At 39.5% G+C, this 24,369-nt stretch overlaps 1 protein-coding gene across 4 annotated transcripts; it reads left to right on the forward strand.

Annotated features, from left to right (window-relative positions):
- The first annotated feature begins 456 nt into the window (after positions 1–456).
- Positions 457–19,369, forward strand: LOC122641983 (protein EMSY-LIKE 3-like). Of its 4 annotated transcripts, none has more exons than XM_043835369.1 (9): positions 457–712; positions 1,452–1,654; positions 1,905–2,014; positions 2,196–2,388; positions 10,569–10,772; positions 18,551–18,622; positions 18,750–18,807; positions 18,901–19,001; positions 19,083–19,369. In XM_043835369.1, exons 1-9 carry the CDS (start codon positions 649–651, stop codon positions 19,101–19,103), a joined length of 1,026 nt encoding a protein of 341 aa, XP_043691304.1. In that variant the 5' UTR covers positions 457–648; the 3' UTR covers positions 19,104–19,369. The 4 variants fall into 4 exon arrangements, with proteins under 4 accessions (XP_043691304.1, XP_043691310.1, XP_043691286.1 ...); XM_043835375.1 differs by having other exon boundaries at positions 18,907–19,001; XM_043835351.1 differs by having other exon boundaries at positions 18,901–19,369.
- Positions 19,370–24,369: the final 5,000 nt, after the last annotated feature.

The following is a 24,369-nucleotide window of genomic DNA, read 5'->3' on the forward strand; positions in this document are numbered from 1 at the left end:
ATTAAGTAAATAATGATCTTGAGGATTTTTGAAGATTCAACAGGTTCTAGAATATGAGGAAAAGATAATCATGATCTAAGAGATATGGATTGATAGTGAATTGTATCCATTGGGGGGAGGAAGGTCCGGGTTACACAAGGCAGAGATGTAAACGGATGGTCGATTGTTGCCCAACTGTGTGGCCATTGCACCTACATAAGACCAATGGGAGCGCGTGCACACAAGATCCAACAGGGGGCGAGGTGGTCATTTCATGGCACATTGTGTCTTGGCGTAGGGGAAACGTTCTTGGGTAGCCGTTTTTTTCCCTTATTAATTTTTAGGGATGAAGATTACTATGTTGCCCTTGTACAGATTTCTTCAGATTATTTCCTTCACTGCCCTTGTATGAAATCATCTTCATTTTTCCCCTTTTGTTTATTGCTGCGTAGTCCGACATGCGAAGAGATTAGAGAGAGAACACGAGAGAATATTCAGGGAGCATCTTTTGGAGCTCCATGTCTATAGTCTATACTCTCTATTCCGTTCCCGCCATTTTTTTCCGGTTAAAAGTTACCGGTTTCTAGCCAGTGAACGCCATCTTCTCGGTTTTTGCTGCAAGCTGGTTGTGACTTTTGAATGTTATACGACGACATGCTTCTTCCATGAATGCGTTTCGTTCATTCTTCCGGTGTTGTTTCGTCTATGGACTATATGAAGCTAGATGGCAGCGGTAAGTCGTTCCGTCTCCTTCTCCTTCTCCTCCTACGCCATTTTTTTCACTTCTCAACAATTTCCTATGTCATTTTTATGACTTTAGGAAGGTTTTCCACTGGTTTGTGGGTTTGGGTTTCTTCTTTAGAACGATTTCATTTAGGGCTTGATATTCAAGTTCTCGGGTATGAAAAACTGCGGGCTTAGTCGAAGCAATTACGAGTTTTGGGACTTCGAGGGCGAGGAATTGAACTCAAAGGGATGTTATTACGCTCCCTTCTGGATTTGTCTGCTTGTCGTTACTAGGGTTTCGTTATGGTTCACGTTGAAATCTTCGAGAAGTTTGTCATGAAGCTTTAAGTAGACATTTAATGCTCACTGATAGCACACTGGGTTCTCTTTTCTCTCTCTCTCTCTCTCTCTCTGTAATACACTCACACCCAGGCACTGGTCAGTGGACACTCACTCGGTCCTTCATTCATGCAACAAATCCTGGGTTTTTCCTTTTGAAGGATGTAACTCGATCTATCTATATAATCGCATCTCTTGCTTATGCTCAAGCTGTAATGCTGTCGCTCGGCTACTGTTTTTGCCCTTTTTTCGGAGGGAATTTTTCTTATATTTTGAGATTGGTTTTGAATGTCATTCAGTCTGAACTCAACTAAGCCTTTTCCCAACTAGTCAATACCATTCAATTTCTTGAAGAACTTCTGTAAAACTGACTGTTATGCTAACATTTCTATTGATACATCCGACAGGAACTGATGAAGATCTTCCAACACAAAATTTCAGCAGGAATATTCCAGGGGTACGTTTTTCTATGACTGGGAGGGTTCCCTCTGGAGCAGGTTCTCGAGGAATGGATACAACCGACATGAAATATCAAATTCATTGTATAGAGACCGAAGCATATAGTGCTATACTGAGGGCTTTCATTGCTCAATCTCCTCTCCTCTCCTGGGTAAGTCCCAGCTTTGTTGGCTGTTCCTAAGCAACTAACTAGTTATGTTGTTTTCTAGCTGTACTGATAGTCTACCATAGTATCCAATTCTTTTATGTATCATTTTGAGGAATTTGCAGTCTTTTCTTTTATATGTCTGCTTCTCTTTGTATCCTCTTCAAGTAATATACACAAATTTGTCTTCTATGAGTTTCATAGGGTCTTGGACGTAATCTCAACTGCCAAGTAATTATATACATTTCCTTTGCAGGGTAAAGAAGGGCTTATTACTGAGCTAAGGAAGGAACTTAATGTTTCAGACGTAGAACATAGAGAACTCCTTGTGAAAGTTGATTCAGATGATTCACTCAGGATGATAAGGTGTTCATTTCTCTATATCTGTTTCAATAATCTTAATTTACCCTTTATCTTTTGTTCAATCATCTGATCATATAGATGGTGAATCCAGCATCTAATCAATTCCCCATTTTCTTCTTCTTCTTTTTCTTTTTATGATGAATATGTGCTTTGTCTTACTGACCTTTTATTGCATGTGATATAGGGAATGGCGTAAGGACACTTCTGGTGAGAAAGGGTCACACTGTAACAAAATGAATTCCTCCGGATCAAAGCCTAATTCAGTGTGTCATGCTTCCCGCAAAAGGTTGAAGACTTCACATGTTACCATATCCTCACCTCCAAAATACATACAGAATTCTCAACCTTCACCAGCAGTTATCCCTTCTTCAGCGGCAGTAAGTATTAAACATCTGTAAAAAATGGATTTTCAAACTGCATTTTTTGTTCTCATGGTGTCTTTAGGTTTTATGGATGTGTCAACTGGACTGATATGTCTAAATTATACATGTGCATGCTGGAAGCAGCATGATGTAAATTTATATATGATTGTACCTCTATAATTAGCATTGTTTTCATGGCGTCTAGCCAACCCAAGGCATTGGAGGGGCCCTGGACGCAAGGCGACACCAACAAGGCTCCCGCCTAGGCGACTGGCTGCGTAGGTGACGCCTTGACAGCTATGATAATTAGCCTCAAAATTAGCATTTATAGTAAGTCTGAGTGCATGCTGGAAGCAGCATGATGTAAATTTATATATGATTGTACCTCTATAATTAGCATAATTTTCATGGCGTCTAGCCAACCCAAGGCATTGGAGGGGCCCTGGACGCAAGGCGACACCAACAAGGTGCCCGCCTAGGTGACCAAGGCGACTGGGTGCGTAGGTGACGCCTTGACAACTATGATAATTAGCCTCAAAATTAGCATTTATAGTAAGTCTGAATTTATGATTTTACCATGTGAGGTTTTCCTTATTTGTTTTTGACATGTGTGAGGGTTTCCTTCTTTGGTGTGATTGTTTTGGTTATTTATTGGATATAGTCAAGTTGGGTGATTTATTGTGTTTTGGTTTTCTAATTTTAGTTGAAGTTAGGTTCTTCACTTATGCATAGGCTGTAAGACACAAAAACATACATGATTATCAATGGAATTTTTGTTTTTGGAGCACATGAAACTTAGGTTGTTTAGGTGTTCTTCCGTTAGCATTTCTTCTTGTTCTTGTTATTCGCAATGATAGTTTTTTTTTTTTTTACTTCTGTTCTATAATCTGATTTCTACTTTATTCTCTGTTTTATCTGAGACCCTAATTCATAATTCCCCTTTTCTATTTGCAAATTCTAACTGTTGTTCCAATTTTTACATCAGACTTTTTAATTTTTGCTCTAAGACAGCAGTCCTATGTTGTGGTTCTTTGTCTTAGAGTGAGATCCATCTAACAATTAAATTTTGGAGCATGGGGACTCAGGTAATATGGATATGCCATCTGGTGAGGGTATCTGGATTCATAAAACATAACATTTAATAGTATGGTAATCTATTCCTTTGTGAGGATGAAATCAGTTTCAATTGCTTGTACTAGGTTTGGGGTTCAGTTTTGGGTTTGACCGCTCAATTATATCCAAGTACGCAACCAATTTAATTAATGTAGATGTCCAAGTATGCAACCAAGTTAATTAATGTAGATGATTCGTTATTCATATCCAACAATTGAAACATTTAATAACAGAAGTATGCAACTTTGACCTTTGCAAGATGACATAAAGAACTCGGAGCATAACAATGTACTGAAATCTGGAATCTGTATACATATATAGATGAAAGGGCATGGACTTGCGATATATAAGTTTATGGTTTAGGCTGTGTGCATTTGCAAGTAATGGGTACAGACCCATCCAAAAAAGTTAAAAAAATACACAACAACCCTGTCCGCTTTGGGGGATCCAACAGATATCCCATACCCATGCTCAACTCTTGTCATGCTTGACACTGGTATTTTGGGTAAAATAAAGATTTTAGGTATCATAGAGAGACACCATCACCTCTTAGACTCTTACTCTGCGCTTTCTACTATTGTTACATGAAAATTAGAGAGCCCTAATTTCTCACTATGTGAAATAAAATTAGGGGTTTAATTGATGGCATTTAAGATGGCTGGAGGTTAAGCTTGAGGTGAAAGAGTGGAGATCCCTCCCTCCCCATTGGCAGATTGGTAGTTTTTGGAGCTTCAGTGGATAAAACAGAATTTTAAAGGCGAATGTGCTGGGTGCAGGGTTGTGGAGGTGTCATAATGCAAGAGTAGATCTGTAACAATAGCTCAGATCTATTCTCACAGCAGGATCTCAAGAAACGCTCAAACTCACAAAAGTCAACCTTCTCAGATGAAGGCCAAATTTAGGATTTTTACCCCTCGACGAATAATAACACCCTTCAGAAGATCAGAGTGATTGGATAAGTAATTTGAGAGTAATTAGAAAATTCCGACTCAGTCGAAAGTCTGGGAAGAATTATCAATCTGAAATTAAATCAAACCAGGCCAATAGAATTGCCTCAAACTCTAGTCGAGTTCTATCCTTGATAGGCACTATCAAACCCCCAAACCTTAACACAGATCAGCTTGCTACTTAGGGAGTAATTAGGAAGACAAAAATTTTGGAATCCAAATGTGCAGGTTTTGGGTGATTTTGGATAGCAGCCAAGGTACTGATCTGATGTCCACCAAACTATGGTTGAGTGGCACTTCGGGGATGCTCTTTGATGTCCCAAAAGTTAGGGCTGATCAGAGTATTAAATCAGATTTAATTAATAGATCAAACCAGGCTGAAATAAGCAGAAAAACAGAGCATCTGCTGGCTTATTAAAACTGAAGTTAAACTCTGATTTTTTATTACCTGATGTTGGGAATGTACTATCAGATGAAGGAATGGTCAACCCTCTTGGAATCAGGTAGCAAAACCAGCAGTAACCACAGATTAAGATCAGAATCCAAAGACAAATAGCAGCTAACTGAGCAGGGAGGGAAGGAATCTGAGCTTGGTAGCTTATCTCAGGCTTGAGTCTCTCACCCACTGTGTCTTACAGTTTCTTTAGGCCAATGGCAACTCAAATTTTCATTAATCAAAACATGAAAGAGGCTTACCAGCCTTACATTATTTATATAGACTGAAATCAACGCTCCAAATCAAACAAGGAAACTGAAAAATCAATTCCTACATAATAGGAGTATTACAACCTGGCCGGAAATTAAAGCAACTAATAAGTAGCAATCCTAATACTATTAGGAATGAAACTAAAACAAAACAAACATCACTTAACAGCTCATGTGAGCTAACTAAGACCCAGCTCAGCCGGCTGGCTCAAATAGGTCCAAAATTGGACCTCGGTTTAGGCAGTTTCAGCTGCTGCCCTCCTGCCCTGTAATACAGCCCAGTGTGTGGATCTACATCATATTAAGTTTGATCAGCTAGAATGTCCTAGCTTTTTATATTTTGGACACATCAAAAGGTCTAATCATGGGTTTGGGGGTGTCTTTTTCTAGAATTTCATTAATAAAACAAAAAAAATTAGGAAAAAGAGAAGACAGCCACATCTATCTGACTTGGCTTACCATATCTAGTCTAGTTCTTTATGCATCATCCTAAGTAGCATTTTGGACAGCATCAAACTCCATTGGGGTTTCAGTATCTTTTCAAACATAGCTTAGAGCAATAGCATTTACATTATTCTCTATTCAAATGCAGAAATGAAGGATTACCAATTTTTGAAGGTCTCTTGTTCTCTAGCACCTTTCCAACAATTAAGAGAATCTTATCTGAAAATTTTGAAAAATTAATGTCAAACAGGCAAAATCTGGAAGTGTACTCACTTAACTAGAATGGTACATAAACAAGAATTAAAAGGCCTAATTAAACCATGTACTTGTTAGTTGTTACTCATCTAAAAAAAAGATCTCTACTCTAGGGAATTGCAAAGAACGGAGTTCCAAAAACAAACCTTAACTGCCAAAATTGAGAATTGAAAAAAAATATATTAAAATCTTCATTAATCCTGCTGCCACCATATTTACCTGCTCCTTGAGGTTTGACCATTGGTCTAAAATATGGCTGTATGTGGGTCCTACTTAAGTCTTTTGACCAATGTGTCTAGGCTATTACTGGTCAAATTTATGCTTGGCCTGTTATTCTTAAATTAAAGGGAGCTGACCCCTATCATGACATCCTTGGTAGTGGCTTGATTTCCTAATACACATGACAGATCTGCTGACCAATTGATGGATCTGAACTCCATCCTTAGCCTTTGAGGGGAACGCAAACAACCTGGACAAAATTGTAAGTCTAGTGCACGCTTAAATATTTTATAAGCGTAACAACAGGATTGGGTTATATAATCCAATCCTTTTTGTTATGCTTTGATGAATTTGCAGAATATATTGAGTATTTGTTAGGCCTCTAGGACTTTTCATAAAAAATGATGTGCTGCTTAGCTTTGTTACCTGGATCCCTCTCCTCGCTCTTGAGTACTAGAGTTGTGCGGGAGCAGCATAGGGATACGTTGCAGAACCCTCCTCACTTTGATTGGATGTGTCTATTTTTTCCACATCTACAAAAAAAAAGAAGAAAGAGTGGCAGCAGACGACAATGAGGAGCAACAGACCCATTGTAGTAGCAGCCAAAAGAAAAAGGGGGGAAAAGAAGCAAAAACAAACTGAATTAGAAGTAGATGAACCATGAAAAGAAGGAAGGACGAAGGGTTGGAATAGAGTACCTGGACTTCATCATCACCACTATAGACTCCTTCCTCCCTGTTGGCGTCGAGCTGTGGAGACTGGCTCCAGATCATGGGGCTTAATACCTGTATATAAATTCTTTTGGAAAGCCATAGGTACTTATGATTTGCCTAGTATGAACCCTAGTTTCAGGCTAAATGCCTCCCTTGCAAGATCCCAAGTAAACTCAAATAAAAAATTCAACCAAAGTCAACCTTCTCAGATGAAGGTGAAACTCTGACAATCACTCAAATAAATAATATAGGCGATCTTCAGAATAGAGTGATGATCCAATGGTCAGATTAAGAGTAATTAGACGATAATCAAATCTGAAACTGAAATTCAGCAAATAAGAGATTTCTAATCAATCGCAATCAGAATGTAAGATCTCCCTAGGATTCAAATTAAGGTCCCTTCTTGGCTGGATCAAACAATCCCCAAAGTATGATTCCAACCTAACCAGATAGAAAGTAATTAAAGAAACTCAGGTCTCAAATATCAGACAGGACAGATTTGGGGAGAAATTCATTAACAGCAGATCAAGTAATACATCAGATCAAGTAATCTGGTCCCAATAATACCTGGGGTCAGTATTAGGGAGGCCTTGAATACCTCAAAATCTGGTCCTGATCTGAAGGTCAGATCATACACAGGTGAGGTTTCAAATCTAACAGAAATTTGGTCTAAAACAGAGCAGCCGCATGTTATAACAACACCTCCCCAGTGGTGGAGGGCCGGTAGGAAAGAAATTGCAAGGGAGAGGGGAAATCACATAAGAAGAAGAAAGGGGGGAGAGAGTGCACACGCACAGCCACACAGGCTACTCAAACCATAACTATTCCATTCTATTCAATCTATCTCCAACAATGGGGAATTACATCATATATAGAGAGAAATAAAAGACTCCTAAAAATAAAGACCAACTCTCTAACTAGGAAACTTATTCAAATAAGGATACCAAGAACAATTTTGGAAACCAAATAACCTACGTAGCTAACTTCTAAAATAAACAGAATAAAAAAACTGAAAGACATTATTTCCCCGACAACATAAATTCCTAAATCCTACTAAATTCCAAAAACTCAATCCGGACCCAGTTCATCTTCGTCTAGATACCCAAATGGGTTTTGGTCAGTCCAAGGTAGTGTATTTGCATCAATTCCCCTAGTGTTGAGGAACTCGCCCACGAGTTTTGTAAAACTAGAGAATCAACACCATTCGATCAATATCCACAAGTATCGACTTTGATCGGGTGATATCTCATGATCAACCACTATGATCTTCTGATGGTCGTTAGCGAACGATGTCTCTACGATGGGCATCTGATTGTGGGGTTTCACAAGTATAATCTAACCGTCAATCTTTTCTTCAACTGCAACCTTGATCAGACCGTGTACCTCAGTTTGATTGTCGCTTTCGTTGTCCACCTTTTCTTTAGCCTCTGATTCGCCTTCTGAAGATTGTATCATGCTTGACATCTTATCATAGAAGTTGTTGTTAATATTGGCAAGCTCCCGAAAACTTGTCTTCTAATTAAAAAGTTCTGTTTGCAATTTACGGAACCCATCGCTTATTGAAAGGAGTAAATCACATCGATCAATCTCCATGATGTAGTGGGTTTATGATAACAATGGCAGAATTGTAATTTAGTGGACTGCAATCTAAAAGAGAAGAAAAGAAGGCTAGTGTAACGTATTGGTGGGAAGGGGTAAACTGGGAAGAAAATTTTAAAGAAAAGGGAAAAAAATATATTTTAAAGGGGGGGATACGGGGAAAGTGTGGGTTTAGAAAGGGAGAACTTATCGCATGGGGTTGGAAGACGCAGTCCACTTGATTTCTTCCTCTGGAGAAACAGAGTGGAAACCAGTGAGGGATGGAGGAGACCGTACAAGTTGCTACAGCGGGTTTAAGTATGAGCTGGAGTCGGTCTTCGACATCAACAAGGAGTCTACGACCTCCACGGAAAAGGCAGCAGGAGAATCGACCCAGGTATGTAAAATTTTTTGTTCCTCTCTGATGCAGCGCTGGGGTTGGAAATTGAAGGGTGTGTCTTAGGGTTTCAGTGGGGAGATTAAGAATTGAAGGGGATGTAGTTAGTGCAGCGCTGTGATTGAAGGGAGATTTTGGGGTTTTAGTGGTCTGGTGTGTTGGGGAAGGATTGCTGCGATTTGTTTTTGTTTTTTTTTAGGTGCTGGCAGAATGGAATCGGATGGAGATACTGGAAACAAAAGGAATATAGTGGGGTTTTCCTGTGTAAATTGAAGGAAGGGGTGGGGGTTATTGTGGAGTGAAAGGTAGGGGTGAGGTCGCGGGACTCGCAGGGATGGGATTTGCTTCTTGTTTTTTTGGGGTGGGGGTTCTTGGGCAGTAACCCATGGTACCGCTGGTACGGAAGTTAAAAAAAACAGTAACGATACTTGGCAGAGGGAAGAGAGATTGATGGGAAGGAGATAGATCCTTCAACTCTGATACCAAATTAGTGGAGGACCGGTAGGCAAGAAATTGCAAGGGGTTGGGAAAATCGCATAAGAAGAAGAAGAAGAGGGGGAGGGGGAGAAGAGTGCACACGCACAGCCACACAGGCTACTCAAACCATAACTATTCCATTCTATTCAATCTATCTACAACGATGGGGAATTACATCACATATAAAGAGAAATAAAAGACTCCTAAAAATAAAGACCAACTCTATAAGTAGGAAACTTCTTTGGTGTATCTGCATCACCCAGCTATAGATTAACTCGAACAGAATATGAGATATAATAGAAGATGAATGAAGGACGATTTAATCCAGAACAGATCACCAAACATAGAACACCAAGATCAATTGATTAAGATTACAAAACAGCAGCTGGTTTGCGGAGAAAACAGAATATAAGAAGAAAACTAGGTAACTCATAGCTTCCCAACAAGGACAAGGATCAGAATCTCACTGTCCTCCAAGGATCTCCCATCCTCTACTGAATCACACAGCACTCCATTGAAGCAAAATCTCAAGTCTATTTTTCATCAGATCGTCTATGAGCCTTGGCTCTTTACAAGCCATTTACAAAAAACTAAAGCATAATCCTAATCTGAATAGGAAAGTAAAATTATATTGCTAAGCAACATAAATAAGAGGCATAATAATAAAAGGAAACCTTCTCAAGCATGGTGAGGGAATTCAAAGCCTATTAAACAACTTAAAATTAAAAAGAGCTAACTAAGTCTAATCCCATATGCCTACCTTCTACCCATATTTTAGGCCCATTACAATGAAAACACGTGGGATCAAAGGCCCATCACATACATAACCCAACCAAAGGCTTATTTCTGATAAAATAAGCCCTTTAGGTGACTTATGTGCATCATTGGCTAATGATGTACGTTTAATCCATGGGGGTTATGAATTGCATTTAAGCCTTTATTATTTTGTTAAAAAAATCAAAACTTTATATTTACATTAAGTCTTTATAGTTTAGGGTATTTATATTTTAACTTCACCCACTTTTAGTTTACCCTGGATCCATAACCCCCTTGAAAAATTTTAGCCGAGCACCTGTATCTGTAACCATTTTCAGACACATATCCCTGTATCCTTAATTTTAGGGGTGGATCTGACTCCTTGATACCTGATCCATGTACTCAAGTCTCAAACCCTGGTCAAAAAGCTGCTTGCTTTTCATGATTTAAAAACACCTTATTCTCATGAAATTTTCACTTATTGTGAGTACTTTGTCCCTTTAATTTTTAATTAAATTATTATATTGGAATTTTATAGTTTTTGGACATTTCATATTTTTTAGGCAATGAAGCTTACACTTTCCTGCTCAGACACATTTCAGGGACAGTCAATGGGGTGGTGAAACAGCTGTCTTCTCTGCTCAAGGAAATGTTGGGAAGTCCATGAAATCTGCTTCACATGGCAAACAAGCACCAAGTGCAGGCAAAGGAAAGATTCCAATAATCCATGGAACAGATTTCAAGAAAAGATCGGATACAATTGAAATTCGTGCAACAGATAAACTTATTCATGAGGTTTGGTGATGGTTGCTGTCAACTTCTAATTTTTTTTTGCAACCATTCTTGGAATTTGAATGTTGGATAATTTATGTTTGTACACATGTGCTGTCAAAGGCTAGGAAAGCTCTTGCTTGGGAGAGTAAGCGATAGGGACAAACCCTCTGCAAGTTCAAAATGCTGACCCACCCTCTTCACTGTCTTTTTTGTATGTTAGGCTTCTACATTGAATGTTATGTAATAGATATTTCCTCCTTTTCTGTGATAGGTGGCAATGGCCTTTAAATGGAGAGAATAAGTGAAAGATGAAACAGTCCAAATATGAGTGCTTGAGAAGTGCCTGAGGACCTAAAACCTGGCAGAAGCACCACCCTGCACAATGTGGTCAACCCACAAATTGTTTTCTTTGGCTTACCCACTACCCAGTGCACGAGGCTCCCGCCACTGCGGGGTCTGGGTAGGGTCATAATGTATGCAACCTTACGCCCTTACCCCCGCTTCGCAGAGAGGCTGTTCTTTGACTTGAACCCACGACCACTAGGTCGCAATGGAGAAACTTGACCGTTGCCCGAGTATGCAACCCCTATTCAGCGTATACCCTCATCAGACCCTGCTTCAAACAAAAGCCATTAAGGAAATCAAGGGAGAATCTAACTGTCAATCATGCAGCCTCAAATGTCACCATCAAGAACCATGTCCTGTGTTTCATTTCAACCCAAACCACCCAAATTCCATTTACCGCAAGAGTTCAAAATGCCTGAGTTTTGAAGGAGCAAAGCTCTTATAATTTCTCCCCAAACCTTGTTCTGCTCATTCTCAGTTGCTATTTAAAGTTGGTGTTAGTTGTTTGATGACATCCCACTTAAAGTATTGGAATTGGAATTATCTGTCTTGGATATGGTATCATTCTTAACTTTCACTCCTCTGGTCCTCAAATATCTCATTCCTTTCATTTCTTGAGAATCTATTCGCAATCTGCTCATCAGCTATGAATGCTTAATGTCATCCAATGTCTCACCAATTTCTGCCATTTTAGACTCAGAAATTTGTACTATCTAACCACAGTATATTATCTGTTTTCTTGTATATCTCTCTCTTTCCTATTAAATGAGATCTCAATCGGATTAAGGGATGTTCATCGGTGATCAGCTGAGTTACTGGATTGGGTATCTCTACTCTCAAGTTGATTGATTCCAATTAAAGCACATACACTTCTCCATTTTAATTTTGAACATCGGTACTCCTGCCTCAATAGACTGGCTTCTTCACTCCTAGTTTCTATTTTATCCCTTGCTGTCCCCCATCTATGGACTAACATTAGTATGATTTGTATGTTCTCACTAACAATAGTCACTCTACTCGCGCAGCATGTTTCACAAAAGATGGAAAGATTGTATGTAGAGTGTTTTTATGAATCACAATAGTAATGGGCCTTTATGTGTGGGTTTTTGATTGGTGGCAATGGGACGGGTCAACCGTAGGTTCATAGGTAGATGTTCAACCTGAATCTGGCCCTAATTAATTAGATCGATTTAGTAGTAACCCAAGTGTTGTGTTTATAGGTTGGGTTCTGGTCTGCTAGGTGGATTCTGTAGTCAATATTGGGTCTAATCAGCATGGTGAATTTATTTAAAGAAGACAAAAGGATTCCACAATTGTATGCAACAGAGACAAATGGTTTTAAGCTTTGGATCCGATCAGGCATATTGGCTGATCCATATTGGGATCGGATGATATCAATCTAATTTTTTACCAAGATACATGAATGCACATGGTAAATCGGCTGATCATCATGGGTTAAGTGGGCAGATCGCTGTATCAACACATCATGACTCAGCCATTGATAAAATCCAGATTGAGCGGATACAAGTCTTCAAATCTTATTTTTCTCTTGTAACTCTCTCCAGCAATATCAAGGGATTAAAAAATAGGAAGACATCATTTTCCACATATCTACAGATCTATCAAATCAATGAAAAAACTAGTTTTTTGGAGAGAAAAATCAGATCTGTCCAAGTCTTCTTCCAGTGCTCTTGGCTGCAGTAATTCTTGATCTAAATTCAAAGAAGATAAGTGTATAACTTGTAAGGAGTATATTTTCTGTACAGAATGTCTATTATGGAATATATGTGTGGCTCAAATGTCTGCCATGTAGCTGATCTAAATTTATGGACTGGTATACCACAAGATCCTCTGCTCATGTATTGTATTTCAGCCTGAACAGAGTTGGGCCAATTGGCAAAACAAAAATTTGCAATGCCTGTAAAAAAATTAAAGTTACTGAAAAGACATGGGCGACTAAAAATACAAGGGGGAAATGCCAATGCATAGGAGGAAATATGGTTGAATTTGTTTTTAGAAATTTGACATGTGACCAATCCAGACCATTCCCTAGACATCTAATGGTTGGAATTGCCATATTACCCATCCTACCTCGTGGCATAACTAAGTGGAGTGCCCCTAGATTCCATTGTGGACATGCTGTTCAGGAAAACTTCTAACTTTATGATTACTTGTGTGTACTAGGAGTATTTATCTATTTCTGTTGTGTTCATCATCTAACTATTCTCATGAGTATCTTAAATTTTCTCGTGGTGTGTATATGCAAATTAATGTTTATGCCTTGGGAACCTAGACATTGTATTAATTAAATTTTGAAATTCATTTAATGTGCGTAAGATGCAGCTCCAAGTAGGAAGAAGAAGAAGAAGAAGCCTTGAACTTAGGGCTTGATTAGGGAGCCATAGATTAGGATTATTATTTTCCATACTTAGTTTATTTTCCTGTTTTTAGATTGAACCGGTTTAGAATTGGTTGCACCCAATTGGTTCAATTGGTCTAATTTAAGTGAAGTGTTCCTATTGGTTAATAGGTCCTTATATCCTATTGGCTAGTATGGAATCTTCTTTTAAATTAGTTGTTTTAAGTTAGATGTCTTTTAACTTAAGTTAGTAGGGTTGAATAGGTCTTTTACTATTTTAAGTTATTAGTTTTAGTTTAAATTCCTTTCCTTCCACGATTTTGTGAAGAAGAAGTCATTAAGTTGTAGTAGGATTTGGCATAAAGCCACATTATACATAAAGTACATCATGGAGGGCTCCCCCACATTGAATTTGAATTAAAAAAGACTGTTACTGCTGGCCGATTGCTGTTGCTGCTGTTCCTGCTCCTTTGTGAGTGCATCTTTGTGGATTCCAAGGTGGATAGGGTGGGTGGACTCTTGCGACTCCTTGATCGAGAAGATCGGGAGGTTCCTTCAATTATCAAGCTGCTGCCGATGGATTTCCTGCTGTAAATTTGAAGATTAAATTCTGTTTTCCACTTATCCTTCCCCCCAATCCTTCCCCTTTATTTTTGGTTTGAGTTCCATAAACCCTAGATCATCTAGAACCTGTCCAGCCTTCATCCTTCATCAGTTTTCATCCAAAATTTAACCATAGATCCCTTACTGCCCCCTCCCTCCACTTGACCTAACCTGCAGCCTCAACTGTCCATTAAAAAACCCTAATCCCCTCACTCACATAAAACCCAAAAAAGCCCTAAAATTGAGAAACCATACTTCCAGCCATCCATTCCCCTTCAAACTTCAGTCGAGCCTTCCCCTCACTGTTTGGGAAACTCGATCCCAAGTCCAGCCCCAAAATACCATTCTAAACCCTAGTTTTCAACCTAGATTCTAAAACCTAAAACCCAAATCCTAACCCTAGAATTTCAGAATTTTAATTTTTTGTCTAAACCTATTTAAAACCTATATCAGTAGCTTCCTTTAGACCTGCCCATCATTATCATATGTCACATTCACTCATTCCCCTTACCTAACCCTAATTTAGAGTCAAATCAGCCTGCTTTGCCCCAATCGGCTGATCAATTTTAGAACCATTGTACACCTGGCCTCTAATAGGATCCTTCTCCTATTTGGAGCTACATTAACTTGGTATCAGAACCATGGCTGAACATGGCAATCCGGTGCTGCCACAACCACCCGACCCTATGGCAGCAATGTTAAAGATGTTTCAGAAATTTACTGCTGACCAGAAGACTTTGGTTGAAGATTTTAGAGGTGAACAGAGAGCTATTGCTGAAAGGCTGCAAGTAATTGAGCATAGACAACTTGCACTTAATGGGGACAGCAATGTACCCATAGAAGAAGACAGGTACCAACTCCATTCAGTGGTACAAAGGCTGCCTGATAGAGATGGGAGCCCCAGAGATGACTATAGGGGTTATAGAGATGGACACATAGGTCACAGGGACAGATTCAGGACTGACCGAGATGACAGGGATGGTAGAGATTATTATAGAGATCGTCGGGACAGACCTAGAGATGCCTGTGAGCCTTCTAGGGAACATAGAGATCACCACCAAGGCTACAGAGACAGAAATAGAGAAGACTGGGACAGAAATAGAGGTCGCCAGCCTACTTTTGAGGAGTATATGTGGTCCTACTTCACTAGAGACCAGGGTACTAATTGGCGCTATACAGGCAACCAAAAGGTGAAGCTTGAGCTGAAAGAATTCGATGGTCACTCTGACCCCCAGGTATTTTATGACTGGCTTGCTGCAATAGAAGATTATTTCGACTGGTATGACCTGTCTGAAGAGGGGAAAATGAAGTTAGTCCGTGCTAAACTTGTCGGACCAGCACGTGAGTGGTGGAGAACTACTGAAAGAGAGATGGACTTTAATGGTACTGCACCCCGCACTTGGGAAGACATGAAATATGACCTGAGTAAGCAATACTTACCAAGGCACTTCAGGTCTCAGCTACAGGATCAATTCAACTCCCTCTGCCAAGGAACCATGACTGTGACTGAGTACGTGAGGAAATTCGATGCTCTTTCTTCTCGCTCTGGCATTAGGGAGGAGGGCATCCAAATGCTTTCCCGGTTCAGGTTGGGTCTGTCAAGTGAGATCAGCAGGACAATTGGGGTGGTTGACGTTGCAGACGTTCGAGATTGTTTTGAGAAGGCCTTGAAAGTAGAGGAGCTATTAGCTTCAAGTAAATAACCGGGTTCTACTTCCAAGCCGGCCTACATCAACACTAGCACCTCAAAACAAGGTTCCTCTATAGGCAGCACCTCTCGCCCTGCTGTTTCCCCATGTGTGGATGATAAGGGCAAAGCTCCTATGCGCCGAAACGACCCTTTCACTTGTTATTACTGTCAAGACAAGGGGCATATTGCTAGGGACTGCCCACACAAGAAGTCTGTCAACATGGCTGAAAAGGAAGGAGTTCAAGGCGAAAGTGAAGACCAAGGTGAAGATCATTTCCATGCACTTCCTCCTGATGATGATGACGATGTGGCTGCTTATCTTGAAGACGAAGGTACTAATCCTAGAGGTGTTCATGTGATCCTTCAAGAGGCTACTGCCCAGCCAGAGTTCCAACCTTTTTCATCCGTCAAAGAGCTGCTGTCCGCATATAAGCTTAAACCATCTGCTGAAGATGAACTCAAGAAACTTGATCCTGATTTGGAAGACCATTCTATGATCTCCAGCCATTCATCGGAGATGAATGCTTTCAAGGCGGGGAGAGTTGATGCAGCTCCAAGTAGGAAGAAGAAGAAGAAGAAGAAGAAGAAGCCCTGAACTTCAAGGCTTGATTAGGGAGCCATAGATTAGGATTATTATTTTCCATACTTAGTTTATTTTCCTGTTTTTAGATTGAACCGATTTAGAATTGGGTGCACCCAATTGGTTCAATTGGTCTAATTTAAGTGAAGTGTTCCTATTGGTTAATAGGTCCTTATATCTTATCGGCTAGTATGGAATCTTCTTTTAAATTAGTTATTTTAAGTTAGATGCCTTTTAACTTAAGTTAGTAGGGTTAAATAGGTCTTTTACTATTTTAGGTTATTAGTTTTAGTTTAAATTCCTTCCCTTCCACAATTTTGTGAAGGAGAAGTCATTAAGTTGTGGTAGGATTTGGCATAAAGCCACATTATAAATAAAGTACATCGTGGAGGGCTCCCCCACATTGAATTTGAATTAAAAGACTGTTACTGCTGGCCGATTGTTGCTGCTGCTGTTCCTGCTCCTTTGTGAGTGCATCCTTGTGGATTTCAAGGTGGATAGGGTGGGTGGAATCCTGCGACTCCTTGCATCGAGAAGATCGGGAGGTTCCTTCAATTATCAAGCTGCTGCCGGTGGATTTCCTGCTGTAAGTTTGAAGATTAAATTCTGTTTTCCACTTATCCTTCCCCCCAATCCTTCCCCTTTATTTTTGGTTTGAGTTCCATAAACCCTAGATCATCTAGAACCTGTCCAGCCTTCATCCTTCATCAATTTTCATCCAAAATTTAACCCCAGATCCCTTACTGCCCTCCCTCCACTCGACCTAACCTGCAGCCTCAACTGTCCATTAAAAAACCCTAATCCCCTCACTCACATAAAACCCAAAAAAGCCCTAAAATTGAGAAACCATACTTCCAGCCATCCATTCCCCTTCAAACTTCAGTCGAGCCTTCCCCTCACTGTTTGGGAAACTCGATCCCAAGTCCAGCCCCAAAATACCATCCTAAACCCTAGTTTTCAACCTAGATTCTAAAACCTAAAACCCAAACCTTATCCCTAGAATTTCAGAATTTTAATTTTCTGTTTAAACCTATTTAAAACCTTTATCAGTAGCTTCCTTTAGACCTGTCCATCATTATCATATAACACATTCACTCATTCCCCTTACCTAACCCTAATTTAGAGTCAAATCAGCCTGCTTTGCCCCAATCGGCTGATCAATTTCAGAACCATTGTACACCTGGCCTCTATAGGATCCTTCTCTTATTTGGAGTTACGTTACCGTATTCTGTCCTTTGACTCTCCTAAAATTATTTTAATCTATTACCTCATTAATTTGAGAAGCATAGTTTGGTCCCAGGAGGATGGTTGTCATGACATTTATTGCTTTTTGTTGCTTGTGTGTTATCTGTAGGTATTTGCTGAGCATTTGATTGCTAAATCTGGTTCTTATCATCCTCAATGCTCATCCTAACCATTTCTCACCCCAACTGGGAAAAAAGTAACAAACACGCTCACAGAGTGACCAGATTTGGGGATCAGGACATTCTTGTGCATATTGGTTGAGTGAACTTGGGATTGCATGGCAGCGAGCAAGTTTGAGGGCAATTTAGAATGCAATATTACACTGTTTAGCTGTTTTTACCTAACTCAGTCATTCCATGCCAAAACTAGCGAAGTTGACTCAGAATGAGATCAGGATTGGCAGTGGGTGATCTGATCCCAGAGAGAGATTTGGGCAGTCTCTTGTTGACTTGCGTTTAAGTTATCGCCAGAGTTTCTGTGGTTGATGTTGTTCCTACCCATAATCTACCACATGAGCTGATCCTACCTATAATCTGCAGATTTTGATTGACCCATTCCCACTTACTTTTTTTTTTTTTTGGGGGGGGGGTGGTTGTTGGGAGTGTGGAGTGTGGGTACAAGGTTGAACTTTCACCCAATCCAGATTGACTTCCACCCTTCCTTTGGTGGAACTTGTGGCATCCATTTATATTTTTTAGGGACCCTTCCTCGAGAGGCTCATTGCTTCACAACCAGGCCTTGATATCAGTAAATTGGATATCATACCATACTACCTTCTGTTTGTTGCCTTTCTGGAGTTCCAGCTCATAAAATATTTATACCTTCCCCCTTTGATAATGGGGTTGTTCTTCTTGTTCTTTTAAAACTCTAAAATGTCTTAAAGTTTTTTCTTCTAAAAAACACTTTTCCATCCTTCTATAAGAAGTTTCATCTTGTCCAGTTCTGCCAATTTATATTGAGTCCTATCTGTTGTGCAGGTTGAGAGAGTGATCTATGGAGGTGGAGAACCTGACCCATTTGAAGTGGAGAAGGCTAAATTAATCCTCAAAGTACTTTTATTTCTTTTTCGAACCTGCTTTCTTACCTTTGTTGCTTCTTATGCCAAGTGTGGCCTTAACTTGAATTTTTTAAATTAATCTGGTTTTCCATGATGTGTACTTATGATTTTGGAAATAGGAGCATGAAAGAGCCATTCTTGAAGCACTTGATAAACTTGCTGACGTGTCAGATGGTGGTGAGTCATGTTCTGCTCAGCCTTTTTTATTCTCCCATCCTTAGTTATATTTCGTTATTTAAGCCATGTAAATAGAATGATAAAATGTTTTAGTCCCAGAGGATTCTCCTGATCGGTCACGGCTTTGGTACTCCCACAAAGAGCTTCAGAGGAATGGACAAAGAGCATCGACACATCGTGCCTTCTATGGGCAGGTTGATAGGCTGAACAATTACTATAATGAAAGCTTTGGTAGGGAACACACTGACAGAGCTGGCATTCCTTATGATGTGCAGGATGATGAAGGGACCCCCTAATGATGCATCTATTTTTCGTATGTGCAAGGTGATGTAGATATGACTTAGATAACAAAATACTTTGTATCCGGCAGCTGTGTAAGTCTCATTGACACAGACTTCTGATGCATCAACATATAACTGATATAAGATTCTTTGGTATTGTAATTTTTTTTTAATATCTCTGTGTGTTTTGTTCTCTTCTGCTGACTGATGATAGTGATTGCTGTTGGTTTTAAGTACTTTCCTCAGTGCAAGTTGCTCCCCTTGTGCATGTGGGTGCTCAAGCTTGCTTTGTATCTGCAATTTGCTTAAGATTTCCATCTCATAGCCCCTCGGGGAGAACAAGGTAGCTCAATCAGGTGAGCTAATAGTCTTTTTTTTTTTTTCCATTTGTTCTACCCCCTGTGGCCATTCCCCCCCCCCCCCCCTCTCCTCCCCCAACCCAAAAAAAAAGGGTGAGGCACAGGATAAGTTACTAGGTTCACTGATCATGCTTATCTATGGTGTTTTTCACCGTAACTCACGACCTTGTTGTTTAAGCATTGAGGGTGTCTAATGCATTCTTTCCCTCTATTTCTCTTGCAACCAGACGGAGCATAAAAAATCCACAAACTCTATGAAACCTTGAATGCCTTGGAGTAGTGGACCTTGAATTCTATGAAACCCCAATCCAAGGTCATTGGAGATGAACCTCGCTATGAAGAGATGAAGAGAGAGCCTTTTAACATTTAGAGTTTTTATAACCCTTATTCGTGAGAATTGGAATGCAGTGTTTTGGTTTGCTGCTTTCTGATGAATTTTTTCTTTTCAGTTGAAGTATACAAAAGCGTGAGAATACGTGGATATTTTATGGTTAACCTGGGTTTCCTTGGGCATTGTTTGTCTGATTCCCCCCCCCCCCTTCCCCACCTTTTACTCCAGGGCTTTGTTTGTTGGACTGACTGCTTTGCCCCTTATCTTTTCTGATTTCCTGTTTTTTGGTTTGAGGTCCAATTCCGGCTGTATCGGCTGCTTTGTACTTGATTTCTAGCTTAACCCAGATTTCGCTTTCTGATTTTGTAGTGTTAAATTCATGGATTTAGTTGGTAATCTGTATTGGGACTGGTAGCGACATATTGTTGGTACAGTCAATAAGGTAGTGACATGTGGAATAAAGGGTTAAAAAATTAATTAAAATTGGTAAAAATCCGAGCTGATACCAGTTCAAATCGTTCGATACAAGTAAAACCTTTTGATTAACCCATTGCATCATTCAATAGGTTAATCACACAAATTAACTACGCAATAAATTAATTAAAAATTGTTAAAAATCACACATTTTTGTTTTGTGGGAAAGTTTTTCTCTGGTATAAGCAGTAGCAGGTGTATCAGAGGATGCTTTTAGGTTGACAAAAATGCCTACTAACATGTTAGAACATATGGATATGGCAAGATTCAGGCGTCCAGATCCTTTCTATCCTGCGCCAGTGAGTGCATCGTGCACTTGCTCAACGACAGATCCAGCCGTCTGATGTGTGCTCAACGATTAATTCCTTGATTGAAAAAGGCCACCATCAGGTATATCAATCAGTATTGAAATGGATAGTCCAGCAAACAAAGAAAAGACACTACTTGCTACTGTATCCAAAGCCTTTTCCAATAGTTTAGCAGCCCTTCCTTATTTGAGGCCCAGAGGGGTTTCTTCAAGGATCTTTTGCTTCTCGGTGCAATTATTGGCTGTTAGGCAGTCAATCAATCTGTCTTTCTTGTATTTTGGAGTTGGGAGTGATTTAGACTCCCAAACTAGCTGGACATCACAGAAGCAACCGTGTTGCCTCCGTCTCTCTGACTGGATTGCCACTGTTTTTAAAAATTTCAGTTGAGAAAGATGTTCGTCTCAGAGTGACTATGATTGCACAGTCTTATCTACAGTTGGATTTCATGCTACACTACTCTGTCAGGCTAGCTAATTTAGGTAAGCAATCTGTGTTTGGATGTTTCGCATCAGATCCGGCTCCTCTCCAGGGAGCTCAGCGCCCAGGGGACGCCCAGGAGACATCCAAGGTTTGGGCTGTGCGATACAGATCTCGGCACACACCTAAGGATGTGTGCTGCACAGCCCAACGGCTGGATGCCCCTTGGGCGTGCTAGGCTCCCTGGAGAGGAGCTCAATCCTTTGGCATCTCAATGACTCAATGTGAGGATAAATGGTCCCTGAAGCTCATCAGGCAGCCTTAACGGCCCTATTACTCTGGATTAATCTGCTTAATTCTTCTAGATTGTATAAAGCTACAGAGACAGTTATGTAATTTGCTACTCTACTTCTTAAAATAAAATTGAATTTCTCAACAAGAAAGAAGTGCGGGAGCATAGTATAGTTTCCTCAATGATTTGATAAGAACTCTGAAGTGGGTACCTCTTGAGTTGAGGATCCTGATTTCATGCATACACACTGTATCGGGGCTATGCCATTTATAGGGGCAAAGGTAATGGCCATTGCGACTTAATGGTTGTAGTTTGAGTTGGGAAACAGTCTTTCCACGAACTGGGGTTAAGGTTGAGTACATTGTGACCCTCCCCAAACCCCATACTAATGGAAACCTCGTGCATTGAGTATGCCCTAATTAGACGAGAACTACAAACAAGTAGGAATATTAACTGTTAAAAGAGAGAGAGAGAGAGAGAGAGAGGAGTGTCCTTTCTTAAAGATAATGTCATTTTGCTTCATTAATCTTTAATTTGTTGCTGCATTGATTATTTATTTATTTTTGGTCTTCAGTGGTGACTAGTGAGAGACCCTTCAAATGTGTATGAAAAGGAAATATTATCAAACCTATGAGGTAGGCTCCAAAACAAGAGACCCACACAAGTGTAGAGAGCCAAACTCCATCTTGGATGTATCTGGATCAATAGGGGTTCAGATTCCTACTCCCAAAGCCCAAAATTGCTCCTCAGTGAAAAATAACCAGTAATCATCCATAAAATCCTCTTACCAAAAAAAAAATCCATAAAATCCAGTTTGGTTTTCATAGAAACTCTTCTATTTGTTCATATTCTTAATATTTGGTTAAGACCCTCCTTTTCTCATTATTCTATAAAACTATGCTAATCTCTTTTTAGGGGTAACTGTGTGTTTTGCCTAATTCCCAGAAATGATAAATCCCAGTATTTTGTATGACATTAACCTTCTATGAGCAAGAGGTTCACAATCATGTTTAGTGTCTATCACCAGCCATTATTTTCTGCACTTCGTTATCCAGATACAGCATTGGGGGGTCATTTGTGAACTAAAAGTGATAAGAGAGAGAGAGAGAGAGAGAGAGAGAGAGAGAGAGAAGGCTCATTTTCAATTAGGTGGGGAACTGCATGTGTCGAACTCAGATTGGAGCTCAATACCGGGATCCTTAAATTGGGTTCAGCAAATTCCCTAATTTATGTGAATCTGGTTGGTTACCAAGTTGTCATTAAGTGTGTGATTGCTAAAGTACTTCATATCTTGTTTGCTATTTCTTAAATTTTTCATACAAAATGATAAAAGCCAATTGGATTTTTCATCAAGCATCAGTCTTTATCTGTATTATTGAAGATTTAGTAAAATTTAGCCTTGCCCACCGTCAAATGAAGCCAATCCATAATAATGAATTGCTTGTTGGATAATATTAATGGGTGTTTTGGCATTTTATATGAGACATCAATTTCATTGATCAAAGAATGAAGACTAGGGATTACTTATATTAATACTTTGATTACAATTTTAAAACAACTTTCCCCTTTTTTTGTTTTTGTCATAGATTCCTTGAATGCAGAAACCTTTCAATTCAAATAATTGTCTTTCTCTGGTTTAGGCACAACTTACCTTCTTAATAAGGAAGGAAGTGGTGAAGGGTATCTTGTGGGGTTGAAAGGGAGAGGACAAATGTAAAATGACTATCTCAATTGTGACTTGTTTGGGTGACCTACCCTACATGGGCTCTACGGCTTTTTACATTTATGACCACAAAAACAAAAGGAGAAAAGGAAAGGAAAACCAAAAATAATCTCACCTAGTGTTTGTATTATTTATTACCTCAAGTATTTCTGGTGAAAATAATGAGTTTCCAGTCTATATCCTGGATTAAATTCTGATTTACCCATAGTTGGAAAACTAGGAAAACTTGGTGACTTGGTCTTGTCAAACCCAGTCAGGGTGAGTGACATTTTTACTTATTTTTTAATGCAATAATATATATAAATTAGAAAAAAAATCAGAAAATATTGAAAAATATGGGAAAACTAGAAAAAAATAAAAATCAAGGAATCACATTATCAATGCATTTTGAGTTTATACCATTGGACAAGAGCAGGGAGATGAGGAATTGAGGGTTTCTTACTGTTTTAAAATATGAATTTACTATTTTACTCAACTCAGTTTCTAAGTGAATCGGCTTCATGGTTTTTTAATAAACTACTAAGCCAAATCTGTGATGACTCAGGTAAAAATATTGAGTCTTATTTGACTCGGACGATTTATGACCGAGTCTCATCGATTTTTACCATGACCTAGTCTATACAACTCTTGATCAGATTTTCCAAAATTTTGACTCAACTCAACCCAGTCAAAACTCGGTTTTCCAACTATGGATATACCCACTAATAAATTTCTTTTCCGTAAAATGGGTTTATACTTCATTCAAAGATGCTATCTTGATATTAACCTATCTTCATCAATCTACTAGTCCATTGAAGATCATATCGTATTGCAATCTCTCAAATATATTTCAGTTTCAAGCCGTGTAAGTTGACGTTAGCAAAAAGATAAAGTTTTCCTCCACCCATGGAGGACGGTTCACCCACCATCCTAGGGTTCACAAACCCTTCCTAGGGTTTTAGTATGTTCTAAAATACTCTCCCGATACCATTCCCGCCCTTTGGTGAATGAGATCCCATTCACTAACTAAAAAGTATTCTACCATAAGGTAAAATTTTAGGATTATGTATGGTTTATCCTCCTTCATATTCCTCAATCAGTCTCTATTGGGATTTGGGTAAAACTCACTTACCCTTCAATGCTAGCCTATAAGGCTTCACATCAGGCTACTCACATCCGATATAAGATAGGTTGCTTTGGGATATTTCTCCATCCTCGGAGGTACATCAGGTGCCCAGGTTCTTATAAGTCTTCACATTGGGCTACTTACATCCTATATGGTGCTCGTGGATGTGCTGTACATGTGGCCCATCACCTCATCAACTATGATCACTCACTCGATTGATCAAAGGGTGAGACCCAGATAGAAAATCTGATTGACAGGAGGCAGGAGGGTCT

This window comes from Telopea speciosissima, chromosome 1 (genome assembly GCF_018873765.1).
Source record: "Telopea speciosissima isolate NSW1024214 ecotype Mountain lineage chromosome 1, Tspe_v1, whole genome shotgun sequence".
Classification (NCBI taxonomy): domain Eukaryota; kingdom Viridiplantae; phylum Streptophyta; class Magnoliopsida; order Proteales; family Proteaceae; genus Telopea; species Telopea speciosissima.